This window comes from Hypanus sabinus, chromosome 16, assembly GCF_030144855.1.
Source record: "Hypanus sabinus isolate sHypSab1 chromosome 16, sHypSab1.hap1, whole genome shotgun sequence".
NCBI classification, from domain to species: Eukaryota; Metazoa; Chordata; class Chondrichthyes; order Myliobatiformes; family Dasyatidae; genus Hypanus; species Hypanus sabinus.
Genome location: NC_082721.1, coordinates 75,343,360 through 75,369,536, shown reverse-complemented (window position 1 = coordinate 75,369,536; position 26,177 = coordinate 75,343,360). Strand labels below are relative to the sequence as shown.

Here is a 26,177-nt window from a genome sequence, read left to right as displayed (position 1 = left end):
CTGCTCTGCCTTCGGTGGACAAGTCAACACCTAATCCAAACAGACATATTCACAAATTTCTCTCTCAGGGTTCCATTAGTTTGACCTTCTCGTCCTTCGTCTTCGCTATTCTTCTTGTACTTACCTCTTAATAGCACATATCAGCCTTAAACTCCTAAAGCAACCTTTAGATATCAGCCTGCACTTATTCAAAATCAGTTACTTCCAATCAACTATCGACCGATCCTGCTTCATACTGTCGGAATTTGCACTACCCCAATTTAATACTTTCATGTACGGTCCCCATTTATTTTTAACTATATCCATCTTAAAATGTAAAGGAGTTCTGATCACTAAATGTTAATCCACTTGGTTTAATTACCTTGTCAAGCTGATTTCCCAATTTAAAATCCACTAAGCTGATCTTTGAGTCGCTGATCCACCCTTTTAACACTTTTGCACTAAGGAAGACCTAAATAACACTGTGGAAGTTGAAGTCGCTTAATACAAATACGTCAAACCAGTTGGGTTTTCAGCTTAATATCTGACCCCCAATGTTCCGGTGTCTATTGGAAGTTTGAGTGGGGTTGGGGGATCTGCAACTATATATATATGGTTATGTAAGCGCTACATATATGGATGTTCAGGGACAAACAAAGGAATCTACAAATATGGTGGCGAATCACAATTATGGGGTCAGTGTTGTCGGTGCTAGATGTGTAGCTATCCGTCGGCAGAGGCACCTCGGGGTGAGGGTGCAAGTCAATGTTTTTTAATGAGTTATTGAATTGTCCACTGTAATTCTCCACATCTCTTTTTACACTCAGATTCTGGGAAAGGGGTCAACCTAATGTTCATGAAGAATTCGAAGAAGATTGTGTCGTGGTCAGTGGAAACGGATTGTGGCACGATTGGCCATGCGATTCTATGCATTTCGCTATCTGTGAAAAAACAGCAGCCTAACATTCTTTCAAGCTACTTTATACTCCGGGTAATGCGGGCGGTAACTGCGTTTATAAACTTTTTTTCCAGTACAGCAGATGAGCAGCTCTGAGCTGAGATTGGCGTGGTGAGTGCGTTTCCCGATCTATTTTACCCGTGTACTCCCCACTGGAACAGAACTAAATCTTCAAGTGATTTCACGGCGCAGATGACGGATCAACTCTTCTCTGGCTTCCAGCTGCGTACAAGGAGTGATTTTAAATGACCTTTTAGTTGACAAACTCTGCCAATTCATCAGGAATGATGCCTATGCTTATCTAGTCTAGTGGAATATATACCTCCATTGATCGTCCCTCCTGATTGGCTAGTGCTCATCCAATCCGGTTTTGTCTATCCCACCTTGCTAACAAGCGAATTACAGTTCTTACTTAGAACGAGACCTTCGTCTTTGTTAAAATTCTTTACCTCCAGATTTATTTCAAAAGACTTCCTTCTCCAGGCGGTCCCAAAGCCATTGGCGCAGTACAGTAGCTTTGTACCGTCGAAGTCAATCCTATGGCCATTTCGAATGCAAGTTCTGCTACCGCCGGGAAATCCTGTCTCCTACTCCGTTTTTTTTTTGCTAAACCGAATTCTCAACCCCTCTGCGCCCACTTTCAGCTGTCCAGCTGAATCCTGGAAGATTTACCAGAACTTGCTGAAGTTTAATGTCTGGATCAGTAACCGCTGAATTATTTTCCAGTCGTTGACGTTTTCTTTAATTGTAACTTTCCAATACCCGCCAATAAGCTGGGATTTATTCGATCCAAACCTGATCCTAGAAAGCTAGGCTGCCAGCTCTAAATTCTATGAGGCAGGTGGATGGGACTGATCCGAGTGCTACCAATGCTAAAAGCCAATACCAGCCCCACGAAAGCCACAACTTTTTTTTTATTATTGGTCGACAAAGCCATCTTCTTCTTTCCACGTCAAGCATTCCGTTTCTGAACATCATATTGTTTTCAGGTTCTAGCCTGCAAGATTATGCTCAAGGTCTGCCGCTTTCTAATCATTAATATCCAGTCAAATGTGTTGATTACTTCTATCTCACTACTAACAACTTAATACTGAATAAAGAATATATGAATTTAGGATTGTTGTGTTATTGTTGGTTTCCTTTTCTGCATTCAGAGGGCTCAGACAACTTTCGATGGATTGTGCTAACGCTGCTTGATTATGAAATCTAAGACCTTCAACAACTCTTTCGATATGTTAACTGACCACGAGCAACAATGGAATTCACTCTTATACCCGTCGTTGAAAATGTAGAACTCCTTCTATGTTTCCTTGCCCCATTCTTTCTGTATCTCACAATTCTCTGTATTAACCTCAGTTCTCCATTCTGCTTGCATTCTTCCTATTCTACGACATCCCCTTGGGGGTTGTGAGAGAGGATTTCCTCCTCCCACTCTATTTCTCTGCATTTGGAGGGTAAATGAGGTCAATCTATCTCTCTTATAGATGGGGGAGAATGTGTTAAATAAGGTGCTGGGTAGTTCCCGAGGATTATGTTAAAGAAGTTGAGCTCCACTTCTGTCACTTATGCTGTGCTTTATCGTGCTGTAAATTAATGGGCAAAACCTTTCTAATGTCAACATGGACATTTCTCCATTTTGCTCCATCAACCACTATGCAATCTTACGATTCAGTTGGTTTATTAGAAATTTCAAGAAAAAGTTGAAATTAACCCTAAATAATCTGCATGCTTACCCATTAATATCTTGTCACATGGAGTTCGATGTAGGATTTCTGTTGCCGACTCTTCAGTAGGATATATAGCCAATTTCTGCCAACGCAAGCCTTGAAGCTTTGAATTCGGAAAAGGAAAAATCATTCGAAACCAATCAGTTTTGGATGTGTTTGGAAACTCTCGTCTAAATTCAGAAAAATGTATCACTGATTAGTCAAGCAATAGTTTGTGCATATGTTACATATAATGCATTAAGCACCTAGTTACCATACAAAATTCTTTGCTTTCACCAACTATATAGACCCAGCAGCATATGTGATGCATTGGCACAGACTGGGAATGACGAATACTGACTCCATATACGAGGAATTCTGATGGCATTAAGTTAGAAAGATTAAGGAAACTTCTTCCAGAATTCATCTACTGGTATGTTTTGCTGATGTATTAGTGCACACCATTTTGAACAAAGTGGGAAAATGCACTGAAGATAGAAAGGGAAGTTAGCAGCATGCTCTTAGATATGGCTTAGATATGAAATTCATGGTTGACAGAATGGGGTATTAAAATGTCCTCATGTAACCAATGAGTGAACTTATTTGACCTAATTCTAAACAATTTGTCAGTCACAATAACATACTATTCTAGAAAATTTGGAACATCACCATCCACGTAAGAACTCATAGAATTTCACGACTATATGCCTCCAACAGAAAAAAAATCACAAATTCATTCTGGCTAATGACCACGCTTTAGTTACCGTCAAACTTTGGAAGGATTAATCAATATGTGTCATGAAATTGATCCAATTACACCTGCTATGGCCTATACAATATTTCTAGATCAGTTAATGATAATTACCATAATCACCGAAGCCCCTAATTTTAAGTCTGGCAACTTAACGAACTTCAGACAAGCGGACCTGGGTGCAGAGTAAAGTTAGGACTCAGCAGTAGAAATTAACGATGAAGATTTATTCGGAAAATAATATAGTGAATAGGAGCTCACTTCAGCACATAGAATGATAGATCACACGGAAGTCGAGTCCAGGCATCAGCGATGATCCCTGGTCCAGAAAAACCTCAAATTCAATATAAAGTACATGAGGCTGATGGAGCTCAACACAAAAAAAAACAGTCACCTAAAGGCAAGAAGCATTAGTTCAAATAACAAACGGCACGAAGAACGCAGTGAAAACCTTATGATAGAAGTTGCTGGTAAACAAAACGAATAAGTAAATAACCGTCAGGTACTCCGATACCTGCTGGTACCTGGTGTATCCCGTTGGTCCGAAGGGTTTGTGACCAGTGATCAGTACTTGCATACAAAACACCTTCTCATAGCTTACTGATACATCCAACAGTTGATGCATAAGCGCCCATAGCTCTCTGTTCCCATATCCCATTGGGATTCACATCCCGTTTTATAGCATTTCTTTTTTATTGTAATTTATTTTTTTATTGAAGTTCATCATCAAATAAACATTTCTTATGAGATATTTCATATATTGTACATATATATGATGTAGTCATATTTGCCACAAATCTCCACATATTTATCTGAGGTATACACTTACAGAAAAGAGAGGAAAGAAAGAACAAGCAAATAGAGAAAACTATGTACAAGTAGGTAGTGATCTTTTTTTTCAACATAATCATTGATTTTTGAAAATAAAATCAGACCTATGAGGTGTTATGTAGTTAAATAATTTTTCCCAGTATGAATCAAATTCAAATTGTTCCAACTTATGATTAACAGATTCTGTTATCTTTTCCATTTTGTAAATGCCCATTGTAATTTCCATCCAAGCGTTTAAAGTTGGGTTGTCCTGTGATAGCCATTTTCTTTCTTTCTTTTTCAGTATTTTTATTGAAATTTTCAAAAACAGATACGTGACGGACATAATAGTCCAAAGAGCGTGAGATTACATTGTTAGCAATTAACAAATGAGTAAAAACTATAGGTAACACCATATAATAGACCTCCCAAACTCTTGATATAAGCAGGATACAAGAAAAAAATAGAAATAAGAAGATGGAATAAGCCCCAAACTGAAAACTCAAAATCAAACCAAACAAAACTAAACTTACACTAAAAAAAACAAGCTAGGCTATTATGTTACATCAAAAAATATTAGTGTTGTTAACTCCGCTCCTCTACTCAAATTAATGGATAATATAAAGGAATCGGAAAAGGTCAAATTACATTCTGCGAAAGTGTTGAATAAAAAGGTCTCCAAGTTTCTTCAAATTTAACCGAGGAATCAGAAGTACCACTTCTAATTTGTTTTTCTAAATTTAAGCAGGATATGGTTTGATAAAACCATTGAGATGTAGTTGGAGGATTCATCTCTTTCGAATTCAAGAAAATAGATGTTCTAGCCACTAAAGTAGCAAAAGCAATCATCCGCGAGCTGCAGAAGGCAGATCAATTATTGGTACGCCAGAAATTGCAGTAACAGGGTGAGGTTGTAAATCAATGAGCAAAACTGCAGAGAATGTATTAAAATATCTTCCCAAAATGTTTCCAAAAGACGACAAGATCAAAACACATAAGTCAGAGAGGCTACCTCAGAGTGACATCTATCACAATTCAGATTTAAATACGTAAAAACGAGCTAATTTTGTCATGGTTCCGGTTGGCCGTTCCCCTTTAACTCTTCCTTCTCCCTGATCATGCCCCAATTTCAGTCAATTGCTGCTAGTTACCTAATTACCGTACATCTGGCTTTCATCAGAGACTGGGAAATAAATACAATGGTGACTCTATCACAGGTTGCCAGTTCGTTTGTCAATTCTCGTGTGATTCTTCGTTCCCTGTTCAGATTAGAACCTGTAATTCTAAGTTCCGCTCTATTTCTAGACAGTCCCTGTGAATCCCGTCTCCTTGTCAAGATCCCTCTGGTTTCCTGCTCTACGTTCAGGTCTGAGCCAGCCTCTTCAACTGAGTAGATGTGCCAGTGTCCTGCACTTGCGATCTCCTCCGTCGCTCCCGTGTAACAGAACGAACTGGCCAGAATGAACTCAACGGACACAGACCCGTTGCAACAGGCCCTCGTTAGCCAGGGCTCCCTACTGGGCATACATGAACAACTACTCAGAGAATTCATGAAAGATCTTCGTGCCCTATCCGAGGACGTAAAGAAGGTCAGTAAGCAGGTTGACCGGGTATCCGCTCCCCTTACTCCGTCCCTTCCAAGAACCCAGTCTGACCAAACCGCACAGCCTGGAATGGCTATGCCCCTGGGCTCGGCAACACAATCGCTTCGAGAGCCTTATGTACACGATCCAGAAACCAACGCTGGGGACCTAGGGAAGTGCCGGGCTTTCTTACGGCAGTGCTCTCTGGTTTTTGAGCAACAGCCACGTACGGACAGCTCGGACAGATCAAAAATTGCGTACATCATGGGGCTGTCACGAGGGGATGCCTTATCATGACCCACCGGGATCTGGGACACCCTGCCAGAGGTCCGTTCCTCCTTCTCCTCCATCGTCACCGAAATGAAGAAGGTTTATGAACAGCCCATTCGCAGGAAGGACGCCGCCAGGCGCCTTCTGACTCTCTGTCAGGGCTCGCGAAGCGTAGCGAAATACTCCGTAGATTTCCGAACATTAGCAGCCGACTCTGGGTGGAATGACGAAACACGACAGGAAGTGTTTCGAGGGGGTCTCTCTGACAAGATAAAAGATGAATTAGCGGCAAGTGATTACGCGAACAGTCTGGACCCTTTGGTCTCTCTAGTCACCAGGGTAGCTAATCGATTTCGAGAACGTCTGAGAGAAAAGACCGGTCACCCCGCTCCTCGGGTCATCCTACGGCCCACCTTACCATCTTCGGCCAGCCTCTCTTCCCCGTCCACTCCTAGTGCAGTCCGCGCTCCAACTGCTCTGGTGAATCAGACGACACTCCCTTCAGTACCCCAAGCCCGTATGCAGATCCAAGCTTCTGTAACCTACAACCAACAGTCTCTGCCCTTGTCTACCTTGATAGACTCCGGTGCTGAGGGGAATCTGTTGGATGAAGACATAGCTGTCCAGGCCGGAATTCCTCGGCAGCCGTTGTCTACCACTCTGGAAGCCTCGGGCACTGGGCGGAAGACTTCTGGCTTGAGTCACTCACTGTACTCCACCACTGACTTTGATCCTCTCTGGGAATCTTCGGGAACAGGTACAATATAATCTAATCTCCTCTCCTCAAGCCCCGATGGTACTTGGATACCCCTGGTTACGCCACCATAATCCTTGAATTGATTGGTCTACCGGGAGGACAGCCAGCTGGAGCCCATTTTGCCACGCCACATGTCTGCAGTCGGCCCTATTCCCTAGGAAGGATAAAGCGACCTCGCATGTCTTTGAAACCCTCGAATTGTCCAGAGTTACCAGAGAATAGCACGCCCTGGGACAGGCATTCAGCAAGCAACGCGCTCTTTCCCTGCCTCCACATCGCCCGTATGACTGCGCTATCGACCTTCTTCCCGGGGCCTCGTTACCTACCAGTCGCCTGTATAACTTGTCCCGGCCTGAGATAGAAGCCATGGAGAAATATAGTAGTGAGTCTCTCGTGGCGGGCATTGTTCGACCCTCATCCTCCCCGGTGGGAGCTGGATTATTCTTTGTGGGGAAGAAGGATGGCGCTCTCCGTCCCTGCATCGATTACCGAGGCCTAATTCATATCACCATTAAGAACAAGTACCTACTGCCTCTTAAAAATTCTGCGTTCGAGCCACTTCATGGAACCACCATCTTCTCGAAGTTGGACCTGCGAAACGCCTACCTTTTGGTCTGGATAAGGGAGAGGGAGGAGTGGAAGAAGGCTTTCAATACCACGTTTGGCCACTTCGAGTACCGAGTCATGCCTTTCAGCCTCACCAATGCCCCACAGTTTTTCAAGCCTTGATTAACGATGTACTAAGACACTTCATTTATCGCTTTGTGTTTATCTACCTGGATGACATCCTGATCTTTTCCAGCAGTCCCCAGCAACACGTGCATCATGTCCGTCAAGTCCTCCTGAGGCTGGGGGAGAATACATTATTCGTAAAGGCGGACAAATGCGAATTCCACGTCCTCTCGGTCAGCTTCCTAGGTTATATCATCGAGAGGGGACAGGTGAGAGCTGATCCCGAGAAGATCCGGGATGTGGCGGAGTGGCGCATACCCACGGACCACAAGCAACTCCAACGGTTCCTGGGGTTTGCGAACTTCTATCACCGGTTCATCAGAAACTACAGTCAGGTGGCGGCACCCCTTACCCGATCTAATCTCACCTGCCACCCCTTTCCTTTGGAACTCCAAGGAGGACTCAGAATTCGCCGAACTGAAGAGGCGTTTCACGTTTGCCCACGTTCTGATTCAATCGGACCCCTCCTGTCAGGTCATTATGGAATTTGATGCCTCTGACGCCGGGGTGGGAGCGGTACTGTCCCAACGTTCGGGCCCGGATCAGAAACTACATACCTGTGTCTGCTTCTCTCGCCGACTGTCTCCCGCTGAACGAAACTAGGACGTGGGGACCCGGGAGCTACTAGCGGTCAAACAGGCGTTGGAAGAGTGGAGGCATTGTTTGGAGGGGGCGGAACACCCATTTATCCCCTGGACAGACCACAAGAACCTTGAATATATCCAGACCGCCAAACGCCTTAATTCCCGCCTGGCCCGTTGGGCATTATTTTTTGTCCGGTTTAGGTTCTCCCTCACCTATTGTCCGAAGAACAAGAACGGGAAGCCCGATGCCCTCTCCCGCCAAGACGTTTCCAAGAGGATCTTCCCAACCCCGAGACCATTTTTTCCACTGTCCTGTGTATTGGCTGCCCTCACCTGGGCGATCGAGTCCAAAGTCAAAGAGGTCCAAAGGACGCAACCCGACCCAGGCACCGGACCTCTCAATCACCTCTTTGTACCCGATGCTGTTCGATCACAGGCCCTACTGCGGGGGCACAATTCTCGCTTCGCCTGCCATCCCAGAGTCGATTGGACACTGACCCTCCTGAAGGGACATTTCTGGTGGCCCTCCATGGACGCTGACACCCGGTCCTATGTTTCGGCATGTTCCGTCTGCGCCTTGGAAAAGCCTCCTATCGGCCACCTGCTGGATTACTCCGTCCCCTAACTGTACCTCAGCGTCCCTGGTCCCACATCGCTTTAGATTTCATCGCCGGTCTACCCTCTTCACATGGAAACACTGCCGTACGCACAGTGGTGGATCGTTTCTCCAAGTCAGTGCATTTTGTGGCCCTCCCTAAACTACCTTCCGCGCAGGAGACCGCAGATCTTCACGGTCTTCCGCCTCCACGAAATCCCCATAGAGATAATCTCCGATCGAAGTCCCCAGTTCGTCTCACAGGTATGGAAGGCCTCCTGTCAAGCCTTAGGTGTAACGGTCAGCTTGTAGTCCAGCTTCCACCCCCAGACGAACGGCAGTCGGAACGGGTCAACCAACACCTGGAGGCGACGTTACGTTGTGTAACGGCAAACGACCCGTCAACCTGGAGCGACTATCTCCCGTGGGCTGAGTACGCCCACAACTCCCTGGTGAGCTCTGCCATTGGTAGTCCCCGTTCGAGTGCTCCCTTGGGTACCAACCCCCGCTGTTCCCCGCACATGAAGAATAGATCGCGGTACCGTCTGTTCGGGACCATGTTGATCGCTGCCGGAAGATTTTGGAGGAGACTCGCACGGCCCTACTCAAATCTACAAATCAAAATAAGAAAACAGCCGATCGACACCGGACTCCAGCGCCGGAGTCCCAACCGGGGCAGATGGTGTGGCATTCCTCCAGGGACATCCCGCACAAATGTGAACATAGGAAACTCACTACCTGCTTCCTGGGACCATTGAAGATCGATAGGATTATCAATCCCACAGCGGTCCGCCTCACGCTGCCGAAGTCCATGCGTATTCACCCGAACTTCCATGTAGCTCAGTTGAAACTAGTCTCCGTTAGCCCTTTGTGTCCCCCAGCTGAGACTCCTCCCTCCCCCGCCCTGCTCATCGACAACCATCCGGCATACACCGTCCGACGACTGCTAGATGTGCGCCATCGGGGCAAGGGCGTCCAATACCCGGTGGACTGGGAGGGTTACGTTCCTGAAGAGCGTTCCTGGGTCTCCCGCTTCTTTATCCCAGACCCTTCCCGAATCCAGGACGTCCATCGGGATCATCCAGACAGGCCTGGAGGAACGTCGGGTGTGGGGGAGGTGGGTAATGTCATGGTACCGGTTAGCCATTCCCCTTTAACAGTTCTTTCTCCCTGATTATGCCCAAATTTCAGTCAATTGCTGCTAGTTACCCAATTATCTTTCATCTGGCTTTCATCAGAGTCTGGGAAATAAATACGATGGCGACTTTATCACAGGTTGCCAGCTCGTTGGTCAATTCTCGTGTGATAGTTCGTTCCATGTTCCGATTAGAACCGGTAATTCTAAGTTCCGCTCTAGTTCTAAAGAGTCCCTGTGAATCCCGTTTCTTTGTCAAGATACCTCTGGATTCCTGCTCTGTGTTCAGGTCTACGTCATCCTTCTCAAATGAGTCTACGTGCCAGCGTCCTACACCTGGGTTCTCCTCCGTCGCCCCCATATATCAAATTTATCTTAAGACATATGCTCCCTATGCACCACTTTAATTTGAATCAGCGTATGTCAAGCACACATAGAAGAAAAATTAACTAATTGTAACACAAAAATACAACTGCAGATGCTGTGGATCAAAGAATACGAACACAAAGCTGGAAGAACTCCAGGTCAGGCAGCATCCGTGAGAAAAGAGTAGCCAACGTTTCGGGCCGAGACACTTTATCAGGAATGGGAGGGAAGAGAGGACCGAAGCACAGTAATAGAGATAGGGAAGGGGCTAGGCCTAGAGCCGCCAGGAGGAAAACCAATCAGAGGAGAGATAAAGGGGCTGGGAGAGGGGATCAGCATGAAAGAACTGTAGAGATAAAGAAGCAGCAAGTTGAAAGGGTAGAGAGGCAGAGAGGGAGCTGGGATAGGGGAAGGGGAACGGGGACGGAATTACCGCTAATTGGAGAATTTAATGTTTAGACCACAAGGCTGGACGCTACCCAGACGGTAGATAAGGTGTTGCTCCTCCAAGCTGAGTTTGGTCTCATCATGGCAGTAGAGGATGCCATGTATGGACATATCTAGATGGGAATGAGAGACAGAGTTGAAGTGGATCGCAACCGGGTGGTGCTGTCTATTGTGACGGATGGAGCGTCGGTGCTCCCCCAGTCTGCGTCAGGTCTCGCCGATGTAGAGGAGGCCGCACCGGGAGCACCGGATGCAATAGAATACTCCAGCAGACTCGCAGGTGAAGTGTTGCCTCACCTGGGAGGACTGTCTGGGGCCCGGAATGGTGGTAAGGGGGGAGGTGTGGGGACAATTGTAGCATTTGCGCTTATAGGGATCAGTGCCAGGTTGGAGTTCTGTGGGGAGGGACGTGTGAACCAGGTAGTCGTGGAGGGAACGATCCCTACGAAAAGCTCAGAGGGGTAGGGACGGAAAGATGTGCTCGGTGATGGGGTCCTGTTGAAGGTGGCGGAAGTTGCGGAGGATAATATGTTGGATCCGGTCCCGGCAGACCCAGAGTTCGAGACTGCTCCTGCCCCACAACTTGTGTCTGCCTACCGGGACTCCATTTTATCCCCCATAGTTCAGTCTCTCCCCATTTACATCCAGGATACATCCCATGCCCTTCACCTCATCAATAACTTCCAATTCCCCAGCCCCGACCACTTCATTTTACCATGGATGTTCAATCCTTATACACCTCCATCCCCTATCAAGAAGGCCTCAAAGCCTTCCGCTACTTCTTGAATAACAGACCCCACCAGTTCTCCAGCACCACCACACTCCTCCGGTTGGCGGAGCTTGTTCTAACTCTCAATAACTTCTCCATTTGGTTCTTCCCACTTTCTCCAGATCAAGGGCTTAGCCATGGGCACTCACATGGGCCCCGCTATGCCTGCCTCTTTGTGGGTTATGTAGAACAGTCTATGCTCCAAATCTATACTGCATTCACTCACCAACTGCTTCCTGCACCAATGCTGAGCTCGTCAATTTCAACAACTTTGCCTCTAACTTTCACCCAGACCTTAAATTCACTAGGTTCATCCCGGACACTTCTCTCCCCTTTCTTGATCTCTCGGTCTTCATCTCTGGAGACAGACTATCCACTGACATCTTCTACAAACCCACTGACTCCCATAACTATCTTGACGATACCTCTTCCCATCATACCCAATGCAAAAATGCCATTCCTTATTCCCAGTTCCCCCGTCTCCATCGCAACTGCTCCCAGGATGAGACTTTCCGTTCTGGGACTTCTCAATTGTCCTCTTTCTTTCAGGATCGTTGTTTCCCCTCTGGCGTCATCACAGATGCCCTCACCCGCATCTCCTCCACTTCACGCACTTCAGCCCTCAACCCATCCTCCCCTCACCACAACAGCGTCAGGGTCCCCCTTGTCCTCATCTACCACCCCACCAGCCTCCAACAGGTTATCCTCCACAACTTCTGCCAACTTCAACAGGACCCCACTACCGAGCACATCCTTCCCTCCCTACCCCTCTCATCTTTTTGCAGGGATCGTTCCCTCCGCGACTACCTGGTCCACACTTCCCTCCCCAGAGAACTCTCACCTGGCACTTATCCCTGCAAGCGCAATTGCTACACCTCCCCCCTTACGACCATTCCGGGCCCTAGCCAGTCCTCCCAGCTGAGGCAACACTTCTCCTGCGAGTCTGCTGGAGTCGTCTGTTGCATCCGATGCTCCTGGTGCGGCCTCCTTTACATCGGCGAGACCCGACGCAGATTGGGGGACCGATTCGTCCAGCCGCTACACTCCGTCAGTCACAATAGACAGGACCTCCCGGTTGCCTCCCACTTCAACTCTGCCTCTTATTCCCATCTAGATATGTCCATACATGGCCTGCTCTACTGCCATGATGAGGCCAAACTCCGGTTGGAGGAGAAACACCTCATCTACCGTCTGGGTAGCGTCCAACCTGGTGGTATGAACATTGAATTCTCAAATTTCCGGTAATTCCCTCCCCCTTCCCCTATCCCAGGTCCCTCTCTGCCTCTGTCCCCTTTCAACTTTCTGCTTCTTTATCTCCACAGTTCTTTCATGCTTATGCCCTCCCCCTCCCTCCTTTATCTCTCCTCTGATTAGTTATCCAGCTGGCTCCTCTAAGCCCCACCCCCTCCCCTATCTCTATTACTGGGCTTCGGTCCTCTCTTCCCCACCCTTCCTGATGAAAGGTCTCGGCCCGAAACGTTGGCTACTCTTTTCTCACGGATGCTGCCTGACCTGATGAGTTCTTCCAGCGTTGTGTTCGTTAAGTAATTGAAATTTTTTTTCCTATTTCTCTAAAGGTAAAGAAAGTTGAAGTTCCTTCTCCCATTCATTTTTAATTTTATCGGATATATCTGACTGTATATTCATAATCATATCATAGATGATTTCTATTAAACACTTTTGATAAGGGTTTAAGCCTAATTTTGTTTTCCATGATATCAGTTGGATATTAAATCCGAAAAGTAGATAACATCGTATTTAAAAAATCTCTGATCTGTAAGTATCTACAACATGGGATCTGGGAAAATTATATTTAGTAGACAATTGTTCAAAAGGCATGAAACAGTTATTCAGAAATAAATCACGAAAACATATTATGCCCTTTGTTTTTCAAATCAAAAAGGCTTGATCCATGTGAGAGGGTTGAATGAAAAAATAGGTATAATAGGACCTCATAAAACAAATTTATTCAAGCCAAAATATTTTGAAACTGAAATCATATCCGAAATGTATGTTTAATTATTGAATAAACCATTTGTTTATACAACTTAGAAAAAAACAATGGAAGCGTGGTCCCCAGGATGGAAGTGAATGAAAATCCTTGTGCAGAATTACGTTGAAGATTAACCCATTGTGGACTGACGTTAATATCCACATCTTGTGTCCAAAATATTAAATATCGAATATTAATGGCCCAATAATACAATCTTAAATTCGGCAGCCCCAGGCCACCGTCCTTCTTGGATTACTGCAATTATTTTTCACTTAGAGTAGGATTTTTATTTTGCCATATATATGACCAAATTTTAGAATCAATAGTATCAAAAAATGATTTAGGAATAAAGATTGGTACCTCTTGGAAAAGAAATAAAAATTTAGGTAAGATAGTCATTTTAATAGAATTGATTCAACTAAATCAATGATATAGACACTAAGGACCATTTCGTAAGCGATTGTTTAACCTAGTCTATTACAGGTATAAAAATGACGTTAATTAAATCCTTATGATTCTTATAATCTTAAAACTTAGATAAATCAAATAATCCGCAAGAAATCTAAATGATAAACGTGTATAAATTGGAACTTGCATATTTAAAGTGAAAAGTTCACTCTTGTTAAGATTCAGTTTATAACCAGAGAAGTTACTAAACTGACCGAACAAGGATATGCCAGCAGGAATAGATTTCTCAGGATTCGAAATATATAACAACAAATTATCTGAAAATAATGATAACTTGTGTATCACATTTCCGCGGGAAATGCCAAATATAGAAGGTGAGTCACGACTAACAATAGCTAATGTTTCCAGGGGAATATCAAATAAAAAATAGGCTAAGAGAACAACCTTGCCTAGTGCCCCGAAACAATTGAAAAAAGATATCTTATATTATTGGTAAGTACTGAAGACGTAGGGACATGATAAATCAATTTAACCTAAGATATAAATTGCTGGCTAAAATTAAATTTCTCAAGCGTCCTAAATAATTATGGCTATTCAACTCTATCGAAGGCTTTCTCGGCATCTGATGAGATAACACATTCTGCAGTTCTAACTGAGGGAGTATAAACAATATTCATTAATCTCCTAATATAAAAGGACGAATAGCGGTTTTTCATAAATCCGGTCTGATCAACTGAAATAATTCGAGGCAATATATTCCCCAATCTAGTTGCTTATCTTAGAATCTTAGGCCTATATGATGCGAATTCTGTAGGATCTTTATCTTTTTTAAGAATTAAAGAAATAGAGGCACTGTAGCGCTCTCCTTCGGGTGCAACGGAACGCCGAATTAAACGCCGAGATAAACCACTGTCAGTGAAAACCAGGTCGCAGTAAGATTAACCATTTACTGTTCACTCTTCACATTAACATATGGTGAAAACTGTTGATAAAACAATACAAGATTGACACAGTATTTGTTCCTTTCTTAATATCACATTTCCATTGTAAATACTTGTAAATGTGACTATAACTACATTACATTAAGGTGCAGTATATAGGCAGAGTTTATCTACGCCATTGACTACTTTAATACACTTCAATGCAAACTATCCGCAACTCTTTAACTAACGAAAACATAAACATTATCGACCGTCGTTACTTTTAACAGGATCGGCGTTAACATCTTAGTTGAATATATCGATTATCTATTAACTTACAGCGTTGCTCTCACTGTGATTTCTAATGCTTGTAAAACAACTTCTTCTCGGGTCTGACTCGTGGTGAGCCCCTACCCTTGCGTCGATCTCAAACCGGTATTTTCCCACAAGACGCGGCGAAACAGGATGTGACGTCATCGCAAGCCGATATCTTTTACAGGCAATGAATATACTTTAAACACTTCTAATTCTAACTAGAAAATACTAACAAATGAATTACTAAGCGAAAATATTATAAACTAAATAACTGTCATAAAGACAACACAGGCACCGTAAAAAAGATTGTGGTGATTTACTTATAATTAATGCATCCTTAAAGAATTTACATAGCCAGGAAGAAAGTATAGTAGAAAAGGATTTTAAAAATTCTACTGTATTACCATCTGGGCCAGGTGGTTTCCCTGAATTTATCGAAGAAATGGCATCTTTTAATTCTTGTTCCGTAATAGGAGCATCCAGGTGATAATTTCGGAACATTCAATTTCCTTAACAATTCATGCATTATAGTAGGATCATCAGGAGATTCTGATTGATATAAGGAAGTATAAAATTCTTGAAATGATTTGTTTATCTCATCATGATCAACGTCAAACTTACATCTTGTTTACAAATTTTAATCATCTTACGTTTAACCGAAGCCGAGTTCAACTGAATAGCCAATAGTTTACCAGATTTACACCATAAAAATATAAAACTGATCCTAGAATTAATTAATTGTTTTTCAATCGGGGATATTAAAAATAGACCATGCTCCATTTGAAGTTTGACCCTTTTTTATAAAGCTCAGAGTAGGAGCAATAGAGTATTTCTTCTCAGTTATTTCAATCTTATCAACCTACATACAATCTCTTTATTAACTCGTTTTTTTTTTCAGTCCAGCAGCATATGAGATAATGTGTCCACGGATGCATGCTTTAAAAGTGTCACAAGGCATCCCGCTGGAAATTTCATCCGTAGTGTTTGTTGAAAAGAAAAAAAAATCAATCTGTTCTTTAATGAAATTCACAACGTCTGAGTCATGTAATAATACAGAATTGAATCGCCATTGTCGCAAACTAGAAGACTTATCCATTAGTTTAATAGAAAGTTTCAGTGGAGCATGGTCAGAAATGACAATGGAATCATAATTACAGTCAGTAACAGAGGGAGTTAGACGAGAGTCAATAAAAAAGTAATCAATTCTAGAATAACGATGATAAACATGAGAAAAGAGTGAAAACTATTTTTCCCTAGGATGTAGAAACCTCCAGATTTCTGAAATTCCAAAATCAAGCATAAAGAAACTAATAAAAGTAACAGATTTATTCAGAAGTTCTTGATTAGACTTAGATCCATTCACTGAAGGATTTAAACAGCAATTAAAATCTCGTCCCATTATCAACATGTAGTCATTTAAATTGGGAAGGGATGTGAATATGTGTTTAAAAATTCAGGATAATCAATATTCAGAGCATAAACATTAACCATAACCACTTTTTTATTACAGATTATGCCAGTGATGACTAAAAATCTATCATTCGATTCCGAAATTGTTTCGTAATGAACAAATGAAATAGACAAATCTATAAAATAGAAACGTTTTTAACTTTAGCCTGGGAATTCGAATGGTATTGTTGATCTCCAAAACCTGAAAAAAACGCTGATTATCATCTTTCCTCACATGACTTTCTTGTACAAAAATAATATGGGCATTCATTCTTTGGAATACTTTGAAATTTCTTTTCCGTTTAATTGGATGATTTAAACCATTTGTATTTCAAGTTTGTAAAGAAAAGCTGCCTGTAATTCAAGAAATATATGACGAAAAAAACAGAAAAGAGAACCCTCAAATTATAACTGACCCGATCAATAAACTGGTAAATAGCTTAGAAATTTAAGTAAAAACCAAAAAAAAAGACGGAACCCAAGTCAGGCTGTAGTAGAGGAAGTTTGCTGATCAGGAAATTTTTGAGCTTAATTTAATGTCTTGAAGAGACAACGGGAATTATCAGTGAACGATCCTCAATCCTGAACGGGAAAAAGCAGTGTTGGTTTGAGACCTATACGAAAAAAATTCCGACATCAGATGTTTAAATGCCTTTCGTTCCTTCAGAACCCCAGTGATAAAATCTTCAACCAAGGGGAATTTGAAATCTTTAAATTCAAACACGTCTTTCCGCCGAGCAAAGCGAATCAGACGTTCCTTGATATGACATAATGGAGAGTAATAATTACTCGCCGTGTATGAGTAGATTTTGGACGTAATGAGCGATGGACACGGTCGATTAACGGAGGGCCATCCAGGACTTCTGTGCCAAACACATCAAATAAAAATTGAGAAAAGAGCTTAATAGGATCACCCTTCTCAACATCTACAGGGTGCCCGATTATCAGTAGATTCTGTCTTTGAGATCGATTTTCAAGGGCAGTAACTTTAGATTTATAACGATCTAGTTGTCGAGTCATAGAAACTAAAATTTGTTCCAATGTTGCGATTTTTCGGTCTCTTTGCTGAGCGTCCTCATCAAGTTCTGAAATGGTTGCTTGCTGCAGTTCTACTTCAGGTTTAAGCGATCTAAAGTTATACTCGACCGTCTTTAAAACTCGTTGAAACCCGGCAAATTTTTGAATAAGTTTATCATCTATAAGTTTTCACATTGCTTCAACAGTTAACGGAGTCTGCTTAGATTGTTTAGAATCACCATCTCTTTTTCCATTAGGATACGAATCTTTCCCGTTTTTTTTTTTGCTTCTTGTGATCTGGTATACACTTCCAGCGAATTAAAGTCAAAGTCCAAAAGTATATCTATAACATAAACCTTTTGGTGTAGGTATAAAGGAGAGTAAATAAGTGTGGCTACAGGTAATAAAAGTAAAGGTAATAGAGCGAAGCCAGATTAAACCTCACTCTATGAGCACCACCAGGAGAAATCTCGTGATAACCATTTCCTGTTAAGAGTATTTAAGAGCCACCAGCAGTATACCCAGTAATTTTTTTCTCCCTTTTCAACCACTCTTGACGTATATACCCAAAATATATGCTCTTACTTTCTAAGGTATTTCACATTTAAAGATATATTGCAGGGCATTGTGTATCCAACTCCAATAGTCTTTGAGAATGGGTCATTCCCAGAAACAATGACAATTTCACAATTATTCACAATTTCTCCAGCAAACAGGAAGGTTACTATCGTAATGGGATATCAAATTTTCCCATCCAAACTCCCTCCATTTTTGTGAACTGGTACACTTCCATTGATACCTCCATATTATTCTCTATTCTTCTTCAGATATAAATATCCCTTGTTCTTTCTCCCAGTTTGTTTTAATATAGGAAGTCGAAGGTCTTTTAAGATTTGACAAACCCTGATTCACGCTTGAAATGATTCTACTACCATTATCTGAATTACATGTTTTTCTAAATAGCTCTATCAAACATGTACTTGCCTTGGTTGCATTTTAGCCCTCCTATTAACATACCGTCGCATGTGTAGATACCGATAAATGTCTTGTTTTTCTAATGAGTTTCTTTTTAAGCGTTTCAAAACTGAACAGTGTTCCTTCTTTCATTATATTGCAAATAACTGCTATTCCTTTAGCTGTCCAGTAACCAGTTTATTGGGCGTAAAATCCGAGTCATTTTCACACCATTTAAGAAATGCAATATATCCCTTTAGGTTACATTATTTTATAATAGTTTTCCATATTTTAAGAGTCCATTTCACCCAGGGGTTATCAATAGTATTTCTGTACTTTTGTAGGTTGTTATCGGCCAAAATTGCCTGGATAGGGATGGGAAGTATCCCCTCCTTCTAGGCCCTATCCCCTCCTCTATCTCTATTACTGGGCTTCGGTCCTCTCTTTCCCCCCATTCCTGATGAATGGTCTCGGCCCGAAACGTTGGCTCTAGGAACATGCAAATCGGGCCACGGGACTCCTGGGCAGTTCGCGGGACACAGCCCGACAGAGGCAAGGAACCGGAAGGAACAGCACCATCCGCAGGGCAACGGCAACTGGTCTGCTTACCCGACGGAGGCAAGGGACAGGAAGGGACAAAACCGGCTAGAGTCTTGGGTTCTTGGAGCTAACCTCCTGGGCGGGCCGCGGGACTCCTAGACAAGTCACGGGACACCTGGGCAGGATGCTGGACACCTGGTCAGGACGCAGGACACAACCCGACAGAGGAAAGCGACCGGAAGGGACAGAACCAAACGCAGGGCAACGGCAATCGGCCTAGCTTACCCGACGTAAGCGAGAGACAGAAAGGAAGCTCGGTCTCAGGTGGCTTCAAAAGTCGAGGGGGCAGATAACCTCGGCGGGCTACGGAACAGCCAAATACATAACTCACAGAAATAACTCGCCTTCCACCGGTGGGTTACTCCAAGCTGAGACTGACGGGACGACCTCCCCCCCAACTACTCACAATCCCCGAGCCACATATTCCCAGCCAACCAGATGAGCAGCAGTTGCAAATGCTTGAGTCCAATCTGAAACAAGAGAAGGTCGGAGGACCCCAAGTCCGGAGTCCGCGGTCCGAACCGTGAACCAGATTGTAGACTTCGGACCAGACCATGACAGTACCCCCCAACCTGGCCTATGAGAGCCTCCAGGCGACCCAAGATGCTCTTCAGAACTACAGAAGACTCGGGCGGGCGGGGGGATGTTCAAACAGGACGGGATCCCAGAATGACCGGAGATAGACGACAGTGCCTGGGTTGCTGAGTCCAGGAATGGGGGAGGGGGTTGTTCTGTCATAAGGGGGGCGTTGAGACTGGACACAAATGCAGGACGCAGGCACTGAAGTACTAGGAAAACGGTGGGACAAAGTTAAAGGAAGGGACAATTCGCGGCGTTCGTGGCGTTCCTGGAGATCCTGGGGTTCTCGGAGGCTTGGCTTGGAGTTGGCCTCTTGGGCGAGCTGAGGAGCCCCTGGGCAGGACGCGGAATACAACCCGATATAAGCAAGCAACCGGAAGGGACAGAACCAACCGCAGGGCAACAGCAACCGGCCTGGCTTATCCGACGGAGGCGAAAGACAGTAAGGGAGACCGGTCTGGGGTGGCTTCAAGACTCGAGGCGGCGGGAAATCTCAGTGGGCTAGGGAACAGCCAAAGCCATAACTCACAGAAAGAATTCGCCTTCCACCGCTGGGTTACTCCAAGCAGAGACTGGCGGACGACTCCCCAACTACACTCAAGACACCAAGCAGACACCAACAGAATCAACAAACTCATTCGTAAGGCCAGTGATGTTGTGGGGGTGGAACTGGACTCTCTGACGGTGGTGTCTGAAAAAAGGATGCTGTCAAGTTGCATGGCGTCTTGGACAATGACTCCCATCAACTTCATAATGTACTGGTTAGGCACAGGAGTACATTTAGCCAGAGACTCATTCCACCAAAATGTAACACTGAGCGTCATAGGAAGTCATTCCTGCCTGTGGCCATTAAACTTTACAACTCCTCCCTCGGAGTGTCAGACACCCTCAGCGAATAGGCTGGTCCTGGACTTACTTCCACTTGGCATGATTAACTTATTATTATTTATTTATCTTTTTTATACTGCTATATTTCTACAATATTCTTGGTTGGCGTGGCTGTGGCGAAACCCAATTTCCTTCGGGATCAATAAAGTATGTCTGTCTGTCTGTCTCAATCCCCAAGCCAATTATATTCCCAGTCAACCAGATGATCATCAGGTGCAAATGCTTCAGTCCAAGCTGAAGCAAGGGAAGGTCGGAGGACCCAGTGTCCGGAGTCCGCGGACCGGATCGAGAACTGGAATGCGGACTTCGGACCGGACCATGACGCAGAGTCAATTTGCGCAGCTGCTTTGAGCATCTTATGCACTTGGACACCAAGATCCCTCTGATCTTCCACACAGCGAAGAGTCTTATCATTAGTATTATATTCTGCCATTATATTTGACCTACCAAAATGAACCACTTCACACTTATCTGGGTTGAACTCCATCTGCCACTGCTCAGCCCAGTTTTGCGTCCTATCAATTCTATCTGTAACTTCTGACAGCCCTCCACACTATCCATAACACCTCCAACCTTTGTGTCATCATCAATCGTACCTATGCATCCCTCCACTTCTTCATTCAGGTCATTTATAAAAATCACAAAGAGTAAGGGTCTCAGAATGGATCCCTCAGGTGCTCCACTGGTGACTGACTTCCATGCAGAATATGACCCGTCTACAACCATTCTTTACCATCGGTGGGCAAGCAATTTCTGGATCCACAAAGCAATGTCCTCTTGGATGCTATGCCTTCTTACTTCCTCAGTAAGCCTTGCATGGGGTACATTACCAAGTGGCTTGTTGAAATCCATATACACTACAACTCCTGCGCTTCTTTCTTCAATGTGTTTAGTCACATCCTCCAAAAATTCAATCAGGCTCGTAACGTACACCTGCACTTTACAAAGCCATTCTGACTACTCCTCATCATATTCTGCCTCTCCAAATATTCATAAATTCTGCTTTTCTATATCTTTTCCATCAATATAAGAACCACTGAGGTAAGACTCACTGGTGTATAATTTCCTGGGTTATCTCTACTCCCTTTCTTGAGTAAAGGAACAACATTCACAACCCTCCAATCCTCCCTAACTTCCCCATCCTCAAAAATCATCACCAGAGGCTCAGCAATCTGTTCCCTCGCATCCACAGTAGCCTGGGTACATTTTGTCCATTTCCGGCGACATACCCAATCTGATGCTTTCCAAAATCTCCAGCACATTCTCTATCTACATTCTTAAGCTTTTCAGTCATCACTACAAACACTAAGATCCTTTTCCAGAATGAATACTGAAGAAACGTATTCATTAAGTACCTCTGTTATTTCCTCCGGTTCCATAGGCACTTTCTCACTGCCACACTTATTCACGTCTTATCCTCTTGCTCTTCACCTACTTGTAGAATGCTTTGGGGTTTTCCTTAATTTTGCCCGCCAAGGCCTTGTCATGATCCCTTCTGGCTCTCCTAATTTCCTTCTTCAGCTCCTTCCTAGTAGCCTTATAATTTTCTAGATCTCTAACATTACCTAACTCTCTGAACATTTTGTAAGCTTTTCTTCTTGACTAGATTTTTTAGATTTTATTAGATTATGAGGTCACTGAATCCTCGTTTATTGTCATTTAGAAATGCATGCATGCATTAAGAAATGATACAATGTCCCTCCGGAGTGATATCACAAAATTAAAAAAAGGACAAACCATGATCCACACTGACAAAACCACATAATTATAGTATATCGTTACAGCCGTGCAAAACAATACCGTAATTCGATAGACGCAGACCATGGATGCGGTTTTAAAAAAAAGTTTCAAAGTCCCGATCGACTCAAATAGTCCGATAGTCCGATATCAGGCAGCAAAAGGGAGAAAACTCTTCTTGCCATAACCTTCCAACACTGACAATTAATGCATCGGAAGTACCCGACGACAGTAAACTCTGAGTCCGTCCGAAAACTTCGAGCCTCCAACCAGCCCCTCCGATAGAGCTTCCCGAGCTTCATCCTCTGCCGAGCGACTTCGATCTCGTCCCGGCCACCGAAACAGGCAAAGCCGAGGTCTCGAAGTCCTTCTCCTCCGGAGATTCCGGACTGCACAGTAGCAGCAGCAGCGAAGCGGGCATTTCGTAAGTTTCTCCAGGTGTTACTCCACGCTCTCACGTCTGCCTCCATCAAATCAGGATTGTGCACGGATCCCCTACTTAACACGGAACAGATATCCATTCTCCAGAGAGGCCGCGCGCATTGCGTCGCGCCACCATCTTCTCCTCCTAGTACAACCTTTGTACACCACGGTTCCGGTACCCCACCATAACTTCCCTGCCCATTGTAATGTACCTAAACAGAACTCTACACAAATATCCTTGAATGTTTTCCACATTCCTTCTGTACATTTCGGTAAGAACATCTGTTTCCAATTTAAGATTCCAATTTCAGGGCTGATAGCCTCAGAATTCCCCTTACTCCAATTAAGCTCTTTACTAACTTTTCTGTTACCGACTCTCTCCCATGATATTCTAAAGGAGATAGAATAATGATCACAATCGCCAAAATGCTCTCCCACTAAGAGATCTGACACCTGACCAGTTTCAATGCCCAATACCAAATGAAGTACAGCCTCTCCTCTTGTGGGCTTGTCTATATACTGTGTCAAGAAAGCTTCCTGAACACACCTAACGAACATCCACCCTATATAATCCCCTTGTTCTAGGGACATGCCAATCGATATTTGGGAAATTAATATCTCCCATCTCTGTTATTATTACACCTTTCCAGGATCTATTTCCCTATCCGTTCCTCGATATCCCTGTTATTATAAGGCGGCCTATGAAACACCCGGTAAAGCTATTGACGACTTCCTGCTTCTAACGTCCACCTACTGAGACGCCATAGAGAATCCCACTATGCCGTCTGCCTATTCTGCAGCCGTGACGCTATCTATGATCAACAGTCCCACGCTCCCACCTCTTTTGGCTCCCTCCCTGTCCTTTTTGAAACATCTAAAACCCGACATTTGAAGAAACCAATCCTATCCATGATCCATCCAAGTCTCTTTAATGGCCACCACATCATATCTCCAAGTACTGATCCACGCTTTAAGCTCGTCTGCCTTGTTCACAATACTCCTTGCATTAAAATAGACACAGCTTTCCCTTTTATACCTGTTGAGAACAGGTCATCACGTGGCCTCGCACTGGTGGGAAATTACATCACCCCACCTTCACCAGACCATTACATCATGCTCACTAGCCTTCTTTGTGACTGTGTCTCTTCTCTATCACCTGCCTTTCCTCGCTGTCGCACTCTCTACAAGCTTTCTCTATTTGTAAGCTAACCTCTTCTTAACCAGTCTCTTCAGTTCGGTTCCCAGCCCCCAACAGTTCCAGTTTAATCTCTCCCCAATAGCCTTAGCAAACAACCACGCCAAAATATTGCTCGCCCTCGGATTCAAGTGCATCTTTTTTGTATAGGTCACACCTGCCCCAAAAGAAGTCCCAATGATCTAGAAATCTGAATCCCTGCCCCAGCTCCAATCCCTCAGCCAGGCATTTATCCTCCACCTTATCGTATTCCTATTCTCACTGTCAAGTGGCACAGGCAGTAATCTCAGATTACTACCTTTGCGGTCTTGCTTCTCAACTTCCTTCCTAAATCCCTGCAGCTTTTATCAGGACCTCTTCCCTTTTCCTACTGTTACGGTAAGTCCCCAGCAACAATGAATATAGAATTGCATCGGGTCTTATAAACAAGTAAACATTTTATTAAATTCTGCTAAACAAAAATGAAAAGTAAACAAACGATTAACTTAACCAGAAGTTAACTGCTATGTGGCAACTCTGTAGTAATTCTTAAAGTGATAAATACGAACACAGTCTTAAAGTGGTAATTACGACAGTTGAATTGATTTATATAGTAATTAGGGGAGACTTTCTCGAAGTAGCGAATTCCTCGACAACGTGACGTTACTGCTGATTTCAGCCGAAATATGCCTTGTCCAAAGGATTCACGATGAAAGAAATAAAAATGGCTTAAAGGAGCTGATCTTTTCCTTGACAAATGAACACTGCACAACCCTTTCTACTCTTACAGGTAGGGGCTATAGCAAATGCAGGTCACTGCTTCTTAAATGAAGATTCAATAAGGTCGATTCTGTAGTAAACCGCAGACAATCCTACTGTACCCGATCCTTCGGGTCTGCGTACTTCGGTAAAATCTTCACTCTCCAATACTTATACTTTAAAATTAAAACAAAGATACATCAAACATAACTGGCAAAACTGCCGGCACAACGATTCTGTACCTTACAATAGAAAGAAAATCTCCACTTTAAAACGAAACTGGGTCATGAGACCAAATACGCAGCATAACGGAGTAACTGACGAATTAAAAGACGACTCAACGCAAAAACCCCCTGCGTCACAGCAGGTTTTCCACCTTATACCTATTGCGCACAGGTCCTCACATGGCCTCACACTAGCGGGAAATTACATCAACCCACCATCACAAGACCATTACATCATGCTCACCAGATGCTGAATTACATCATGGTCATAAGACAGTCACAAGGTACCCACGGGGTATGTAACACTACCTATGTCACTGGTACCAATATGTACCACGACCTCTGGCTGTTCTTCCTCCCACTGCACGATATCCGAAACATCCCAAACCCTGGCACCTCGGAGGCAAACTGTCTTCTGAGTTCATTTCCTGCGTCCACAGAATCGCCTGTCTGACCCCTTACTATGGAATTCCCTATCACTACTACCTTCCCTATCCCTTCCCTACCCTCCTGAGCCGCAGGACCAGACTCTGTGCCAGAAGCATGGCCACTGCCTCTTTCCCCAGGTAGGCTGTCTCCCCAGTAGCTCTCAAGCAGGAGAACTTGTTGTGAAGGGGCACAGCCACAGGGGTACTCACTGGTACCTGACTTTTCCCCTTCCCCCTGCTGACTGTGACCCTCTTGTCCTTCTGCCGTCGCGCTCTGAAAAATCAGTTCACTCGCAGCCTTCTTGTTCTGAACTGAGACTAAAAAAAAAGAATTAGGTTCCATCTCGTTTTATCTTCCTTATTTTTTATATATAGGCTGATAATTGCATTCTGATAATTTTGCCAAATCTTTTTTCATAATTATGCCGAAATATTTGAAGACTCTGTTTACCATGCCCAGGGATATCTACTTTCAATTTCTCTTGGTGGGCTGTAGTAATATGAAAGTTTTTGGGTTTTATCTATGTTGATCTGCTATCCCGATAATGGACCATATTGTTCAAAGGATTGCATCAGATTAGGTAAAGAGTGTGTTGGTTGTCCTAGATAGATCAAAATGTTATTCGTGTAACAGGCCAATTTATGTTCTGCCCCTTTAATAGTAATTCCCCTGATATCTTGATGTTGTCTGATATACGGAGCTAATGGTTCCAAATATAATGCGAAGAATAGCGGTGACCATGCACAATCCTGTCTCGTGCCACTTTGCAAGATAAAACTACTTGATAAATATCCATTGATTTTAATCCTAGCAGTAGGGCTGTCATATAGTGCCTATATAGTTTTAATAATTGTGTCATGGAAACC

General features: G+C 43.7%; 1 protein-coding gene across 1 annotated transcript in view; it reads left to right on the top strand.

Moving 5' to 3' along the window:
• LOC132405871 (hepatic lectin-like) overlaps positions 1-2,051 on the top strand; it is a 34,337-nt gene extending 32,286 nt beyond the window's left edge. Inside the window, exon 7 of the mRNA XM_059990862.1 lies at positions 807-2,051. Coding sequence (XP_059846845.1) covers positions 807-942 — 136 coding nt within the window. The 3' untranslated portion in view covers positions 943-2,051. The remainder of the gene's footprint in view (positions 1-806) is intronic.
• The last annotated feature ends 24,126 nt before the right edge of the window (positions 2,052-26,177 follow it).